This window comes from Nicotiana tabacum, unplaced genomic scaffold (genome assembly GCF_000715075.1).
Source record: "Nicotiana tabacum cultivar K326 unplaced genomic scaffold, ASM71507v2 Un00316, whole genome shotgun sequence".
Lineage (NCBI taxonomy): Eukaryota > Viridiplantae > Streptophyta > Magnoliopsida > Solanales > Solanaceae > Nicotiana > Nicotiana tabacum.
In genome coordinates this window covers 38,930-54,996 of record NW_027438553.1, presented here as the reverse complement: position 1 = coordinate 54,996, position 16,067 = coordinate 38,930, and the positions used below count along the sequence as shown (strand labels likewise).

At 36.5% G+C, this 16,067-nt stretch overlaps 1 protein-coding gene across 1 annotated transcript; it reads left to right on the top strand.

Annotated features, from left to right (window-relative positions):
• The first annotated feature begins 1,585 nt into the window (after positions 1 to 1,585).
• On the top strand, positions 1,586 to 13,038 carry LOC142179080 (ABC transporter G family member 3-like). Its single transcript, XM_075248907.1, has 12 exons — positions 1,586 to 1,903; positions 2,713 to 3,264; positions 3,354 to 3,433; positions 4,199 to 4,485; positions 5,326 to 5,497; positions 9,141 to 9,254; positions 9,595 to 9,723; positions 10,433 to 10,624; positions 10,985 to 11,071; positions 11,995 to 12,267; positions 12,552 to 12,659; positions 12,751 to 13,038. The coding sequence occupies exons 2-12, from the start codon at positions 2,793 to 2,795 to the stop codon at positions 13,006 to 13,008; spliced, it is 2,172 nt and encodes a 723-aa protein (XP_075105008.1). The 5' UTR covers positions 1,586 to 1,903; positions 2,713 to 2,792; the 3' UTR covers positions 13,009 to 13,038.
• Positions 13,039 to 16,067: the final 3,029 nt, after the last annotated feature.

Here is a 16,067-nt window from a genome sequence, read left to right as displayed (position 1 = left end):
CCAAATTTATCCCTACCGTTATACTATCGGGCCAAATTTATCCCTACAATCATCAAACTTTTTAAAATAGCCCTTGATCTGTTAAGTAATCAAAAATATCCCAAATTCCTTTTATTTAAATCACTTGTTGTTCTTCTTGGTCTACTATTTTTGAAATAATTGGCATTTACCTTCTTTTCGAATTAGAGAAAAAAATAAGAGAAAAAATATTAAATAATACAATTGAATAAATAAAGTATAGTAAATTAAAAAATCTAAATTAGGTAGTTTTTCTAAATTCTAAAAGTATTTACAACATCCCAATTTTAATGAATTCGTTGCACCAAATGTTTTTTTGGTCGTTTGTGAATTTTAATTGACCGACCGAAATCGGACGAAAATTGCGACCAACTTCGGTCGCTATTTATTATTGACCAGCCTAATTTCGACGGATTAAAGTCGGTTAAAAACTGATATGTTTTTTCAATTTTTCGACCGATTTCGGTCGGTATTTCTGGATGGTTTAAACAGTTTTCTAGTAGTGTATCTTGTGTATAATGATCGCCGCATACTGAGGAAACAATTCTAGATATCCACAGTTATGTCTAGTCCTGGTACAATTGTAATCGGCAACGCATTTTTTTTAAATCACACACAACGTTTCCTTCCAGGTTAAAGTATATAGATTCATGTACCACCAAATATCGTGGTGGAATTGCAAGTAGCCCTCATTTTTTAATTAAAAGTTTTAAATTTGAGCGTGCAGAACTACTGTGTTCTGAAAATAAAGCTGAAGCCTTATTGTTGCCTTCTTCTTGTTTTAATCTTATAAAAGACCATGAAGTAGAGCTAAAATGTACCATTCAAAAAGCAAAGGCCTATAATTATTGGCCAATTCCCTTGCACTTCCATGTTTGCCCATTAGGGACCCATTAAATCTCCAGACAAACACGGCAGAATTCTCAACCCATGCGGGCTACAATCCAAAAAAGGAATTTAATTTTATAAATTAATGTAATGTAATTAACATATAAATATTTAACCACTGTTAGTGTAAATATTATCAGAATGTATATCTGAATTTAATTTAAAATACAAATTTGAACAAGCAATCACATGGAAAGAGACATTTTGTTTGAAAGAAAAGGATAAAAAGGAGAAGATGCCCTTTTTGACCATATTTTGCGCTATGCATGTGTATAAAGTTGGCATAGTCAAATATGCTTACTCCACTATTCTAACTTTCCAAATTGGAAAACGAAAAAGAAAAGGGTGTTATTTGTACTTTAGGTCCCCCTACAGTTTTAAAATTAAGAAAATAATATTTTTAAATTTTTTACGTGTAAAAAAATAAATATTTTATGTGTAAAAGTAAAGAAAAGAGGTAGGATTATAGATCTAAAAACAAATTTGTAAATAACCACAAAATCAATTGAACTAAAAGAAAGTGCCCATATCCCTTTTTCAATTATGAGGTGTAATTATTACAATCTTATTACTATTAATTATTAACTAAGCACTTAGCTCCCACTCAACAAAATTCAACTTTCGGACGCATTTTTGTTTTAAGGAGGATAAAAAAAGGGTTTTCTTGCCTTCTTCCCACTGTTTTTCTAAAGGAACGAAAAGCCTATAGTATAATAATAATAATATCAGTTAAGACTTAAGAGTAATAAAAAAACGCGCAAGTTCAATTTTCCTTTCTTCTTCAATGTAATAAAAAAAATTAAAAAGAATTCTGAATAGACCAATATGGGTAGGAATACATGAGTCCATTGATAATTGGACTCACACTTGAGTGTCACTCTTCTTATTTCCGCCTTCCTCATTCATGTTGCGACACAGTCCTCTTGGTCTTGGGCTATTATTCTTCAGTCTCTTCACCTTTTTCTCTCTATGTACCAATTTGATCATTCAGATCCAGGTTCGTCATTTCCCTCTTCGTTTGCTTCTTTTTTTCCACAACTCTGCTAAACTCTTTTTGTGGGCTTCCCGTTTTGAAGTTCGAGCTTTTTTGGTTATCATTTGAAGCTCTTAAACTTTTAGTTTTCTCTTTCTTTCCGGTCTGCTTATGTATTTGTGCTTTTGAGGTTTATGAGGGTTTATGTACATTGAGTTCAGCTTTTTGTTTGACAAGAAAACAGGGAAGGTGTTTGTTAGAGCTGAAAAGTTTTGTGCTTTATGTTCTCTTTAGTTCTCAAATGACCAAAATTATGCATAACGTATCTAAAGAGAAAGGAAAAAGAAGGGTTCTTTAATATGAATGAATGTTTTTCATGTATATGTATATGGGATTTATTTATAGACATTCTTAAGCTCATAAGCTTCCAATACCCAGTTGCTTGTTTTATTTTTCTTTAATATCTTTTCATTTTTCAAAACTCAGCCTATGTGAGCTTCCACAGCATAGGAAATGAGGGTTTGGGGTGGGGGTTGGTGTAGGATCTGACCCAGCCTAAGAATAGGGTGACAGAATGCATAAAAATAGTTTAACTATGATGAATCCTCTGAATACTGAACTAATAGAGGTGTAGTTTATTGATTGATTAATATATTTTAATTTTTTTGCAAACTGCCAAAGGCTCAATACGAAAATTTGTCCTGTTGATTAGAATTTTTTGAATGTTATTCCTTCTAGTTGTAGATGTCATTTATTTTTCACTATTGTCTTTTCCTGCTCTTTATGCATAAGAAATTAGCTATGGTATTTGTTAATTACTGCTATCTATACAGGTTGAAAGAAGTTTTGCAGAACTGGTGTAGTTCTTTCCTTAGGGAAGAAGCAGTTGAAATATATTGGAGAATTCTGAAGAATGGAAGAAATACAGTCTCAATCAGATAATTATAGGTCTTCCTCATCTTCAGCAAGTAGTCCTGCTAGTAGGGTGCCATCAAGTAATTTCTTCTACTTGCGAAAACCTGGTGCATTTAGACAACCAATTTCTTTTGAAGATTCACCTGTTTGGGATGAGACGGATATAGAGGTCAAAGTCGACGAAGGAGGAGATTCTATACATGCTGCGACTACGCCACCCTCCCCTTCCCTGTCAAAAATCAATAGTGGTTCCTTACCCTCTCCTCGTTTACCGGAGGGGACAGTTGTTACAAGGAAGATTTCAGGGGCTTCTATTGCTTGGAAGGACTTGACTGTAACTATAAAGGGAAAAAGAAAATACTCTGATAAGGTGGTTAAGAGTTCACATGGTTGTACATTACCTGGAACAATGACTGTAATCATGGGTCCAGCCAAGTCAGGGAAATCAACACTCTTGAGAGCGCTTGCAGGTTTGTGGTATTCAGTTCACAGTCAGTTTATAGAAGAGCATTTAGTTGTTTGTGCATGATTCTGAACTAGTTTTCTTTTCCTTTTTTAGGAAGGTTACCTGATTCAGCGAGAATGTATGGCGAGGTGTTTGTAAATGGAACAAAAATGCACATGCCTTATGGTTCCTATGTATGTTGTAAGCGTTTACTATCATTGTGGTCATGCTTGCATACCAAATACGAAAAGATATATGTCCGAACTTTGGACTTTGACTTCCTGTTTTATAGTTTTTACATCACATTAGCTGCTGTTCACTCTGAACTGATTTTTGGAATATAAAATCATAATCACTATCATAGTAATGACTACCGGTTGAGTGACCTGTGGGTTCCTTTGGCAAGAAGATGTCCTTTCACATTTGAAGAAAAAAATTCATGCAACTGCGATGACATGGTATAATTTCATATAACTGATTTTTGGAAATCCTTTTTCCCATTTTCTTGTCCCATTTGAATAGCGCAAAAAAATCATGCAACTGCTTATTTCCTGGTTGAGTTAGGAGTTGCAGGTATGCATTTAGGCCTTTGAACCCCTTCCTGGTCGCAACCTTTAGATTAAATCGTTCTTTCCACTCAACCAATTCTCCGTCTTGCCCAAGGGGCTATGAAAACCATATTTTGCATAGGTTTGAGCACACATACAATCTACATAATCTAACACATTGAAAGCAATAGCTCAAACATTTAAGGTGGTAGGCTAACCATCACGTTAATATTAAAATAAGATAAAGTATGAATAGTTTATTTGGTTTGAATTACAGTTCAGAGGTGTTGGTACTTCTGGGCTCTTTGAAAGAAAACATCAATTGAATCAAGTAGGTTGCGAAGGGGGCAGTAGTTTTCTTTGTTGTTGTCAGCTTCTGCCTTCTGACATGGAAAGTTTGCTCATTCGCAGGGATATGTTGACAGAGAAACTACTCTTATTGGATCATTAACAGTGCGTGAGTTCCTATACTATTCAGCATTGCTTCAGCTTCCAGGTTTCTTTTGTCAGAAAAGGAGTGTGGTGGAGGATGCTATAGATGCTATGTCACTGGGAGATTATGCTAATAACCTTATAGGTGGCCATTGTTACATGAAAGGTCTTCGAAGTGGTGAGAGAAGGCGTGTCAGCATTGCTCGGGAACTTGTCATGGGACCACATATTTTATTTATAGATGAACCCCTTTATCGTCTTGACAGGTTCTTTTCTTACTCCTAGTTAAAAAATCACAGCAGTTTTTGTTGAACTTCATTGAGTTTACTCTGACATATTCAGAATCCATAACTGCATCAAGGATCTTCTTAGTCACTAGACTACTTTGAATTAGTAGCACAGTATAACTGTCAAATTGTGTAATGTGTCCTGTAGCTGCTGTAGTAGCTAAACAGCCAAATATTTAGTATGTTCTAGTTTTTCTGTCCAATAAAGTGTAAAATAATACTAAAGCTCCATGTTTATTTGACGAAGTAATTAGGCATAAAGATTGATTTGCTTGTCTTATATATAGTATGCGTGTGGTGACAGAAAAAAACCACATCATTCATTGAACTATGTAAGTATGTCAATAAAGTTGGGATATATCAAATCATACTGAAAGTTTATGTGATTCGATTATTCGAAAGGTCAAGTAGTAAAAAAGTCTGTAAATATTTCAGCATTAATGGGTAAAACATGTTAATAGAAAAAGGCTAGAATCATTCTTTTGGAAGGACCTGCAAATGAAATTTAGGATTGCTAGCTTAGCGCGTGTTGGTCTCTATAGTTCTAGGAGTCAGTTACCAGAAGAGAATGTGAAGATGCTTTGACTGGCTTGGTCACTGAAGTTTTTTCTGTCATACATGAAAGCATCCATTTAAGGTTGAGGGAGAACATGTGATATCTGGGTACCCTACTCTCTAAATATTTCCTTATTAATTCTCTGTGTTTTTGACTTTCTATTCATTGTGGTCGAGACTTGATGCTCTTGGCCCTCTTCTACTTATAAAAAATAATGAGCTACTCCAATTTAGCTGATGTTTAGTACTCCTTGTTATGTTTAGCGTTTCTGCACTTCTGATGATGGTTACATTGAAGAAGCTTGCCAACTCCGGCTGCACTCTGATATTCACCATTTACCAAAGCAGTACTGAAGTATTTGGCCTTTTTGACCGAATTTGCCTCCTCTCAAATGGAAAGACGTTATTCTTTGGTGAAACATTGGCTTGCTTACAGGTAGTTTTACCTTGGTATGCTTTGTTACACTGTCCATCTTGGTTCGTGTAAAGGTTTCGTCTTTTAGCAGTTATGATTGCATCAAACAAAAGCATTGACTAACGAATGATATTTTTTGTGCTGCAATGAGGGTTTGTTTGCTTTTTCCTTTAATAGGATAGACCCACTTGTGGGTGTGGGTTATCTGAGGAGAAGGAAGTCAATTGTTAGTGTCACGACCCGAAATTTCCCACCGACGGGACCGTGATGGCGCCTAACATTTCACTTGCTAGGCAAGCCAACGTTAGAAAATCGTTAAACCAATTCCTTATTTCCATTCAGTAAATAACAATAATTAACTAAGATGAAATATAGTAAGTGCGGAATATCATAAAATTGTATTAATTACTACCATCCGGATCTGGAGTCACAATTCACAAGCATTCTAGAATTTACTACAAGTAATAGTCTGAAAAAGAAATACAACTGTCTGAATGAAAGAAAACAGTAGGACATAAAAGATAGACGGGGACTTCAAGGTCTGTGAACGCCGACAGATCTACCTTGAGTCTCCGGACAGCGGACTAGTAGCAAATCTCGATCAACCGGAGCCGGTATCAAAATCTGCATAAAAAGTGCAGAGTGCAGCATCAGTATAACCGACCCCATGTACTGGTAAGTGTCGAGCCTAACCTCGGTGAAGTAGTGACGAGGCTAGGACAAGACTCCCACATATAACCTGAATAGTATAATCATGCTAGTGGCAACATCAGTAAGTAAAGCAATAACGCAGAAATAATGCGAAGGGGACATATAGTGGGGGAATACAACATAAAGAGTGAGAATAATGAAAAGACAGAATTACACAGAAAATCCGTAAACGAATTGAGCAATTAAAACAGCAAAGGAAACTGCCCGACATCACCCTTCGTGCTTTTACTCTCAATCTTATCAAATAAATAAATAGAACGGCACGACATCACCCTTCGTGCTTTTACTCTCTTCCTCACAATATAAATAATTCATGCACGGCATCACCCTTCGTGCTTTACACTCTTCCTCACAATATAATTAGATTATGCACGGCATCATCCTTCGTGCTTTACACTCTTCCTCACAATATAATTAAATTATGCACGGCATCACCCTTCGTGCTTTACACTCTTCCTCACAATTCACAGAATCAATAACAACAGATAGAGAGAAGTTTCACAAGAAATCAATATTTCATCAATGATTACCTTCACAATTTAACATCTCGACCTCGAATCAATATTCACAATCTTATCGACCTTGGTGGAATCGGATACAAGTCTCCCAACATTTCAACAACAACAATAAGCATGGATAACAAGATTTAAGACTACAATTCGCAAGAAATGGAATTTCACTCGCATGCTATGACTCGACCACAACGTATAAATGCTCGTCACCTCAACTATACGTCGTATTCAACAACAAAACACGTAGCAAATACTCACACAATACCTATTCCTTCAAGCCAAAGTTAGACACAACACTTACCTCGTTCCGAAGGCCACTTAATTCTCAATCACAACTTTTCCTTTGGAATTCACCTCTAAACCACTCGTATCTATTCAAAAATGACTCATTAATATCAAATATTGCTAAAGGAATCAATTATATTTCATAAATTAAATTTTCAAAATTTTCCTCCAAAAAGTTGAAAAAATCGACCCCGGGCCCGCTTGGTCAAAACCCGAGGTTTGGACCAAAATCCTTTTACCCATTCACCCCCGAGCCCGAATATGTAATTAGTTTTGGAATCCGACCTCAAATCGAGGTCTAAATCCCCAAATTCCCGAAATCCCTAGTTTCTACCCTAACCCCTAATTCTACTATGAAAACTCTAGATTTTAGGTTGAATTCTAGTAAAATGAAGTAAAAGATTGAAAGAAACGAGTTAAGTAACACTTACCTATGATTTGGGGAAGAAAATGTCTTTGAAAAATCGCCCTAGACCTTCTATCCTTTTGAAAACGAGAAGAAAAATGGCTGGAGTCCGAATTAAATGAACTCACTGCCCAGCGACCTTCGCACCTGCGCATCCGCATGTGCGGACAAGATGTGCGCTTCTGCGGAAAAGGACTGGGCCAACTGGGGCCGCACCTGCGGACAGGGTTCCGCTTCTGCGGTCCCGCTCCTGCGGAGAAAAGTCCACATCTGCGGAAAAACGAAGTCCAGGCCTGGGTCGCATCTGCGGGGCTATCGCTCGCACCTGCGACCAAAGGCTCGCAGGTGCGGGCACACCAGATTTGATGCACCAACAGCCTTGTTGAGGTTTGAACTCAACTCGCGCATCGCTCGAATGGCACCCGAGCCCTCGGGGCTCCAAACCAAACATGCACGCAAGTCTAAAAACATCATACGGACCTGCTCGCGCGATCAAATCGCCAAAATAACACCTAGAACTCTAAATTTAGCACCAAATCAAATGAAATTCTCAAGAACACTTTAAAATTTCTATTTTCTCAATTGGACGTCCGAATCACGTCAAATCAACTCCGTTTCTCACTAAATTTCACAGACATGTCTTAAATATCATAATGAACCTGTACCAGGCTCCGGAACCAAAATACGGACCCGATATTAACAATGCCAAATATCAATCAATTCTTAAAAACAAATAATTTTCAAACATTTAATTTTCATCAAAAATTCATAACTCAAGGTAGGGACCTCCGGATTTGATTCCGGGCATACGCCCAGGTCTCATAATTCGATACGGACCTACCGGGACCGTCATAGCACGGATCCGGGCCCGTTTACCAAAAATGCTGACCGAAATCAACTAAAATCAACTTTTAAGGCAAAAATTCTTATTTTCATTAGTTTTCAACATAAAAGCTTTCCGGAAACCTGCCCGGACTGCGCACGCAAATCGAGGAGGGTAAAAATGAGATTTTTAAGGCTTAAGAGCGCAGATTCGAGTTCTAAAACATAAGATGACCTTTTGGGTCATCACAGTTAGTCAGATGGTACCATATTTAAGAGATAAAATGAATGCAGTTGATTCAGCTGAAGTTCTTTATTTATTCTCATTTTGGATTAAAGCCGCCAAGAATGGTTTAGCAATGTCGAAATAAATATTTACTCAAGTTAGGATGGTTACTCTGGGGAATGTGCCTTTTAATAGGAGTACAGCTTTGCAGGATAAGGTTGTGTCAGTCGGACATATTTGAAGTGCGAGCGTCTGGGTTTCAAAGTCCAAATTGTTGCTTAGAAGCTTATTGCCCAATAAAGATCCCTATAGCATCTTATACGATTTCCTTACAAATTGGAAGAGATCACAAAATTTCAGTTTGTTGGTTTCTGACAAAGAAGAAATTGTCTAGAGAAATACTGGTGAGTGGTGACAAATGTTCCAAATGGACTAAATGTTTCAGAATCCGTGGGTAGTTGTTGGAAGAAAGGAAAGGAGTTCCTCTAAACTCAGTCAATGTTAACAGGGATTCAGACTGAACAAACTCACTTAAGGGGGCATAGAGGGAAGATTAGTTCACCAAGCGTGTGCACAATTATGAAATACTTTTGGAAATACATAGCTCTTGTGATGTTTATTCTCTGGTCATTATGTTTTGAATCAATATTCTGTTGTTAATGTTACTGATTGTTAGAGACTGACATATTTTAATTGGTGAAGCACTTCTCGAATGCTGGATTTCCTTGCCCAATCATGCAAAGTCCTTCTGATCACTTCTTGCGTGCTATAAACACAGAATTTGACAGGATTATTGCAATGTGCAAAAGCTGGCAGGTATTTGCTTATAAGCATTCAAAGTTCCACGTCTTTGCTTTAAAAAACTCAATCATAATGATCAAAGATAGGGATTGGTTTGTTGATTAGTAGTAGTTAGGATGTTGAAACAATTCTAACTCGGTACATTGTGCCACCTCTTTTCTCCATGTTCATGCTATTGTTTTATTGCACCGGGGTAAGCTCTTTGAAAGAGGAACGGGAATTTTTCTTTTATTTAAGATGCAAAATGAATGTTCAAAGATTTTCTCACCTGTTCTCTGGCCATCCTATCCCCTCCTGCTCCCCAACACAAAAGGGAAGATTTTCCTTTAAGTTTGTGATTTTATCATCTCAACAGGATGACCATGGAGACTTATCATCTGTGAGCATGGATACTGCTGTTGCTATACGTACCCTTGAAGCAACCTATAGATCATCGGCAGACGCTGCTGCTGTTGAGTCAATGATAATGAAGCTTACTGAGAAGGTATGTTTATTAAAAAAAAAAAGGAGGTATGTTTGTAATAGTTAAACTTACGGAGAAGGTATGTTTTTTCACTTTGTCACTATTGACATCGCGGATTGTCACTATTAACTTTGCTCAATCTTTTTCCAAGGAATTTTCAAGGTGTAAAGTAGAGATCTAAGCGATGCACACTTTAATGTGGCCACTAGACACTAGGAAATATTCCCATTCTTGATATGGACCAACTACATACATAAGCTATTAAGCCCGTGTGCTCTGGGCAGTAACATAATTCGAGCATCCTGTTGAAGGATGCTCTTGTCTGCTTTGGTTTGTTTTGACAAACTAGATTGGCCCAATTACCATTAATTTCTTGTGTGAGTTGAAGTTTTTGGTTTCATTAGTCCTAGAATGGAGCAGGAGGCCTAGAATTTAGCTTCCGTCTATTTCAGATATTGATTTCTAATCTTTAAAAAGAATAATTTGTATATTAAGAAACTGCACAGAAAGTCTTTATTAAAAAAAAAGCTACATAAAAAGTGCTATAAGTCACAATCTTTTACAAATTAATTGTAGTTAAAGAAATATTTCATAAATCATTGTCAAGTAGAAAAAAAGTGGCTTAGAAAGCCCTAGAGTGTTCAATCATAAAAGTTTTACTGGTCAAACAAACCATACTTACTGCCTGAGCTTCAATATAGTCTCTGATCTCTTGCATTCCGTCCTACAGGAAGGTCCATATCTCAAAAGCAAGGGAATGGCAGGAAATGCAACACGAGTTGCAGTTTTGACTTGGAGATCCTTATTGATTATGTCAAGGGAGTGGAGATATTATTGGCTAAGGTTGATTCTTTATATGCTTCTTGCCGTTTGTATTGGCACTGTGTTTTCTGGATTGGGGCATTCCTTGTCGTCTGTCATGGTAAGCTAATAATTAAAGAATCAGACGTGTCTTTTTCCTTTTGCATATGTCTAATTCAGTTGTCCATCCGTATGATGTTTGTGCACCACATCCTCCAGGTTTTGCTGTTTACACAGCCCATGAAGTATATCTTTTCCCGCTTTTTTGGTTGAAACCGATCATAGTTAACTAACTCAAGAACTGCATGTATTTCTTCATTTATGGTTGGACAGCATGAGGAAAACCCTTTCACTTCTATTTTCCTGTAATCACATAGGAGTGACTTGATATTGCTGTTTGATATTTTTCTGATGGAAACTATTTGCCATTGCTTGCCCTTGTTTTCAGTTTGCAAACTATGATGTTTTTCTTGCCATGCAGACAAGAGTAGCAGCAATATTTATATTTGTTTCGTTCACCTCTCTGCTAGGCCTCGTTGGTGTACCTGCCCAGTTGAAAGAGATCAAGGTGATGTCAGTAACTTATTCGTGTTTCTTCTGGATACTGCGCAAGCATGCTTCTATGAAACTTATTATATGCAAACGCCAGTTCTAAATGAACCCAGTACATGTGTGTATTTAAGAATCAAGGGTTGTTTGGTAGACTGAGCGTTGGACTATACATACACCTTATGGTCATTTGGAATGCCCAGGGACAGAAGTGTGATCCTCATTCCAGTCTCTTCTTCAATCTCATGAACCAAACATGGAATTCAAGTTGAAGAACCTGTACTAAAGTTTCCCTTTGTAGTGTCATAATCTCCGTATTCCACTCTTACTGTAATCTATCTGTTATCCAAAGCACTGTTGTTCATTCAAACTTGTTCAAATTAGTGGGGAGAAATGTAGACAAGTGCGGAGTTGAAGCGACTAAAATTCTCAGAACTAGGCTTCGCCAATGGTTGAAATATCTCGACTTTTCACTAGGACTGTCACATTTCTGGCCTGGTTTATTGAATCATACTCCCGTTTCAAACTCATCAGTCCTGACAAGCAAGCCTTCGAACTTGATTTCCCAAAGCAGCTGGGAACCTTTAGTATGTTTGGTGAGGTGCGATATTGATGATTAACATTGCATTTATATGTTGATTGTGCTACGGACATAATTAGCAGTAATAATCTAATCATGTACTAAAGATGCATAGCTTAAGTGGGAAAATCTGATATCGCAATGACATATAGGTCTTGTATTTTGTTCCACTGCAAAATAGAGCATTTAGATAGTGAGTATCCTCTTCATACCAAGTTAAACATTTCAATTTGTCATTGGTTTCGATTAACTCTTCCTTGCTTTTTGGAAAGTTGGTTTTGTTATTTGCCCTGATAATGGGCTGTTAGTAATCTCGTCCAGTTAAAAGAAAAACCCTAATCAAACATCTTGATGACTTGCAGATATACACCTGTGAAGAATCAAACCAGCATTCTGGGGCATTTGTTTTCCTACTTGGGCAGCTTTTTGCCAGCATGCCTTTCTTGTTTCTTATCTCCATCTCGTCAAGTCTGGTCTTCTATTTTCTTATTGGGCTGCGGAATGAGTTCAGCTTGCTGATGTACTTTGTGCTGAATTTCTTTGCGTGTCTATTGGTAAACGAGGGGTTGCTACTGCTTGTTGCTTCCATTTGGCAAAATATCTTCTGGAGCATCTTAAGTTTTGTGTCCATACATGTAAGTTCTGCCTTAAATCATTGATGAAGTTGACAATAGGTTCGTTGCCTTTCCTTTTGGTGTAATATTGTCATATTCTATTGATTAGAAAATAGGCAGTGATGATGGTGGCTGTGTGTGCTTCTACTTTGTCATAAGGGTCAATTTTCTTAAAAGGGGAATCGAGGAAGTTGGGCATCTGAATGTTTGCAATGCTAGTATTAGATAGGATTCTTTTAGTAGGAATATTATTTGAAACGAGACCTAACTTTTCCATTAAACGGCTATCATTTCTTGTGTTTCAGGTGATAATGATGCTTTCTGCTGGTTTTTTTAGAATCAGAAGTTCTTTGCCTGGACCAGTATGGATGTACCCCATATCTTATATTGCATTTCATACTTACTCTATCCAGGCAAGTTTGTGAATTTGCTTGAATTCATTAAGTGTATATTCTTGATCACTATTTATCTCTCAAGTAAACTTAAAAGTTTTCTTTGTACCAGGGACTGTTGGAGAACGAGTACGTTGGAACTTCTTTTGCTGTTGGGCAGGTGAGAAACATATCTGGTTATGAGGCTCTGGAAAATATCTATGATATATCCGATGACAAGAACGCTAAGTGGAAGAATTTACTGGTGCTGTTTCTTATGGCTGTTGCATACAAAGTTGTTGTTTTTATTCTGCTGAAGTTTTGTATCTGGAAAAACCTCTCTATCCGCAAACTTTTCCTGTGTAACCAAAATTCAATGAATCGCAGATAGATGCTATACTATAGAAAACCATTTGTTTCAGATTTTTGGGTATTATTGCTTATAGAATTAGCAATTAAAAGCATGAATATTTGTAAAGCATCCGAAGTCCCATATATCTCCGTTCTCCAGTGCTTTCAACCAATCAGTAATGCATGTAAACCTTGGAGCTGATATGAATCTCTTATGCATAATTTAAGAGAGAAAGGAACATTAGAGCTAATTTGTCTTCTGTACTATGAAGATGAAGATGAATTGTTCTTCCTGGTTCAGTTTGTACCCAGTAATCAGCAATAAAAGGAGAATATTTTTCACTAAGAGGAGAAAAATCATTCTTCCACTTGTGGGTATTTTTTCCCCCGTCTATAAACACTTCCAATTTTGATTCCGTATCACTTGTTTCAATCAACACCTGAATATTGCTACTAAATTTAGCTCAAAAAATCATGGAAGTTCCTGTTTTGCACGTATCGTACACCTTGTACCTTGTATGATTATCATCTGTCATTTACCTTAATAATTAAACTCAATAGCGAAAGTAATCCAGAAAAAGATTTTCTAAAGTATTCTAATAACATTTTCAAAGGAAAACGTGAAATGGTTTGAAATAGTGACCTTACTAGAAAATCGCGTAGATTAATCAACGGGAAAATAAAGAAATTTGGATTTGATAAATATTCTTTTCTTAAAGTTTAGGCACATGAGTGTTGGATTATATATCACAGTGGAAGCAATTTCAGTATTATATTCACGTGTAAATTAAACAATTAGCACATATATGTCAATTATACGAGTTACCTCTTGAAGCGTGTTCCAGAGTAGCAAGCTCACGACGTCCAAAACACGTTCCACAATCTTCTACTGTATTACCCAAATAATATCTAGAAAGAGAATTTCGGGTGGGCAAAATTCCAAGAAAAATTTGTGTAAAAAAAACGGCCAGCCCTATACCATGTATATAAAGCCACGTTTTTAGGGTAAAACCCTTTTTCAAAACCAGTTGGGTTTTCTTTTCCACAAAGGAAATGTTTCCTTTATTTCCTAGTATTTAGGCACGGTAGGGACCACATAATTTAATTAACAAGGCTCCCTATTATAGAATTAATTTCGAATTTCAAAATTAATTTTTACCATAATAAATTATGAATTATTCCATTAAAAATTCGTAATTGCACTCCTTAGTTCAACTTCGAAATTCTTCCATAAAACCTTATTTAACTCCCCATGTTAAGATTCAGATACTAATCAATCAAACTAAAGTACCGACAATTTAATTTATTGATTACTTCCTTTAGACTTTCGCTTAACTTATTTCATGTGTCGGATACAAAATCCACCGGCCGGGTTAACACACGAAAACTTATAAGCTTTCATAAAGAAGTATCATCAATCTCAAAGTCGAGACATGGATTCTATCAACTAATTATTTTTTCGCCAATGTATATCATTATTGTCCAATTTACCAGGCTTATTGACCGACGAAAGAATCTCGTCTTTTAATAAATTAAAATAATAAATGACACACACAACTAATAATAACTATATCAAGATTAAGAGTATAAGTACATTGAATAGACTAGAAAAATTATTTTATTAAGTCAGTATAAAATACTTATCTCTACTTGATCCGTTCAATACATACAAACTGTACTAGCACAAGAAGTCGGAATTAAACCATTCCCATAATCAAGCTAAATTATATTTAGTCTTGTGCTACAACCATTTCGATGGGTTGTCCAATTCCATCATTAGATTGTGAACATAAACTTTATGCCTTATAAGAACCGATGATTTAATCTTCTCTGTATAAGTTAAACTCTGTACACTAAATCATCTACTATATAAGCAAAGGACACACAGACAAATACATGATCTATTTAAAACAAAACTTTATTGATTTGAATAAATAAATAAATAATTATTTCATAAAGAATACTATAACAATACGCATGGTTTATAGTATATCCTAACAATCACCCACTTAGACTCATAACCACGCACCTACAAGTTTAACACCTATTCCGTCTACATGCCTATCAAAAGTCTTCTGTGGCAAGCTTTTGGTAAATGGGTTCGCCAATTTGTTCTCTGACGCAATCTTGGTGACTACTACATCCCTCTTTTCACTATGTCACGAATTAAATGATATTTATGCTCAATGTCCTTTGCTCTTTTATGGCTTCGTGGCTCCTTCGAATTTGCAACCGCACCACTATTATCACAATAAAGTATAATTGGTGCTTGAATCGAGGGAACCACACCCAAATCTCTTAGGAAGTTTCCGAGCCAAACCGCCTCTTTGGCCGCCTCAGAGGCTGCTACATATTCGGCTTGATGCTCCTCCAACTTATGGCTCCACCTCCCAAAGTAAACACATTTTTTGAGGTAGGCTTTCTAGAATCACTATCTAATTGGAAATCCGAATTAGTGTGCCCAATAGGTACGAGGTCATCCTAATGGTAGACTAGCATATAATCTCTAGTCCTTTTTATATAACGAACCGGTCGGTCATTTTGAATATTTTAGCCCCGATCTCATATTTATTGCCTCTTCTATATTATATTGTGGTTATGTGACTTGCCGAGGGTGTTTAGTTTTGGTTTCGGGCGAGTTTCAGTGTGGAATGGAACATATAGTCCCTAAGTTAGAGCTTTAAGTTGAAAGAGTTGATCGTAGTTTGACTTTTATGTAGACAACTCCGAAACAGAATTTTGATGGTTCCTATAGCTCTGTATTGTGATTTTAGACTTAGGAGCGTGTCCGGATGTTGATTTGGAGGTCCGTAGTTTGTTTCAACATGAATTGGCAAAAGTTAGAAAGATGAAGGTTTGGAAGATTTGGAAAGTTTGACCGAGAGTTGACTTTATTGATATCGGGGTCAGATTTTGATTTCGGAAGTTGGAATAGGTCCGCCATGTCGTTTATGACTTGTCTGCAAAATTTGAAGTCAATCGGAGTTATTTTGGTTTGAATCGACATTAGTTTTGGAATTCGAAAATTCATAATTTCATAGGCTTGAATTGGGGTTGCAATTCGTAGAATCGATGTTGTTTTATGTGATTTTTGGCCTT

What these genes read in the sequence shown, in the direction of transcription:
- LOC142179080 (XM_075248907.1), top strand. Translation starts at nt 2,793, where the DNA reads ATGGAAGAAATACAGTCTCAATCAGATAATTATAGGTCTTCCTCATCT. An exon ending in TAATGAAGCTTACTGAGAAG is followed by an intron (nt 9,724 to 10,432) that starts GTATGTTTATTA and finishes TCCGTCCTACAG; the next exon opens with GAAGGTCCATATCTCAAAAG. An exon ending in TAAGTTTTGTGTCCATACAT is followed by an intron (nt 12,268 to 12,551) that starts GTAAGTTCTGCC and finishes CTTGTGTTTCAG; the next exon opens with GTGATAATGATGCTTTCTGC.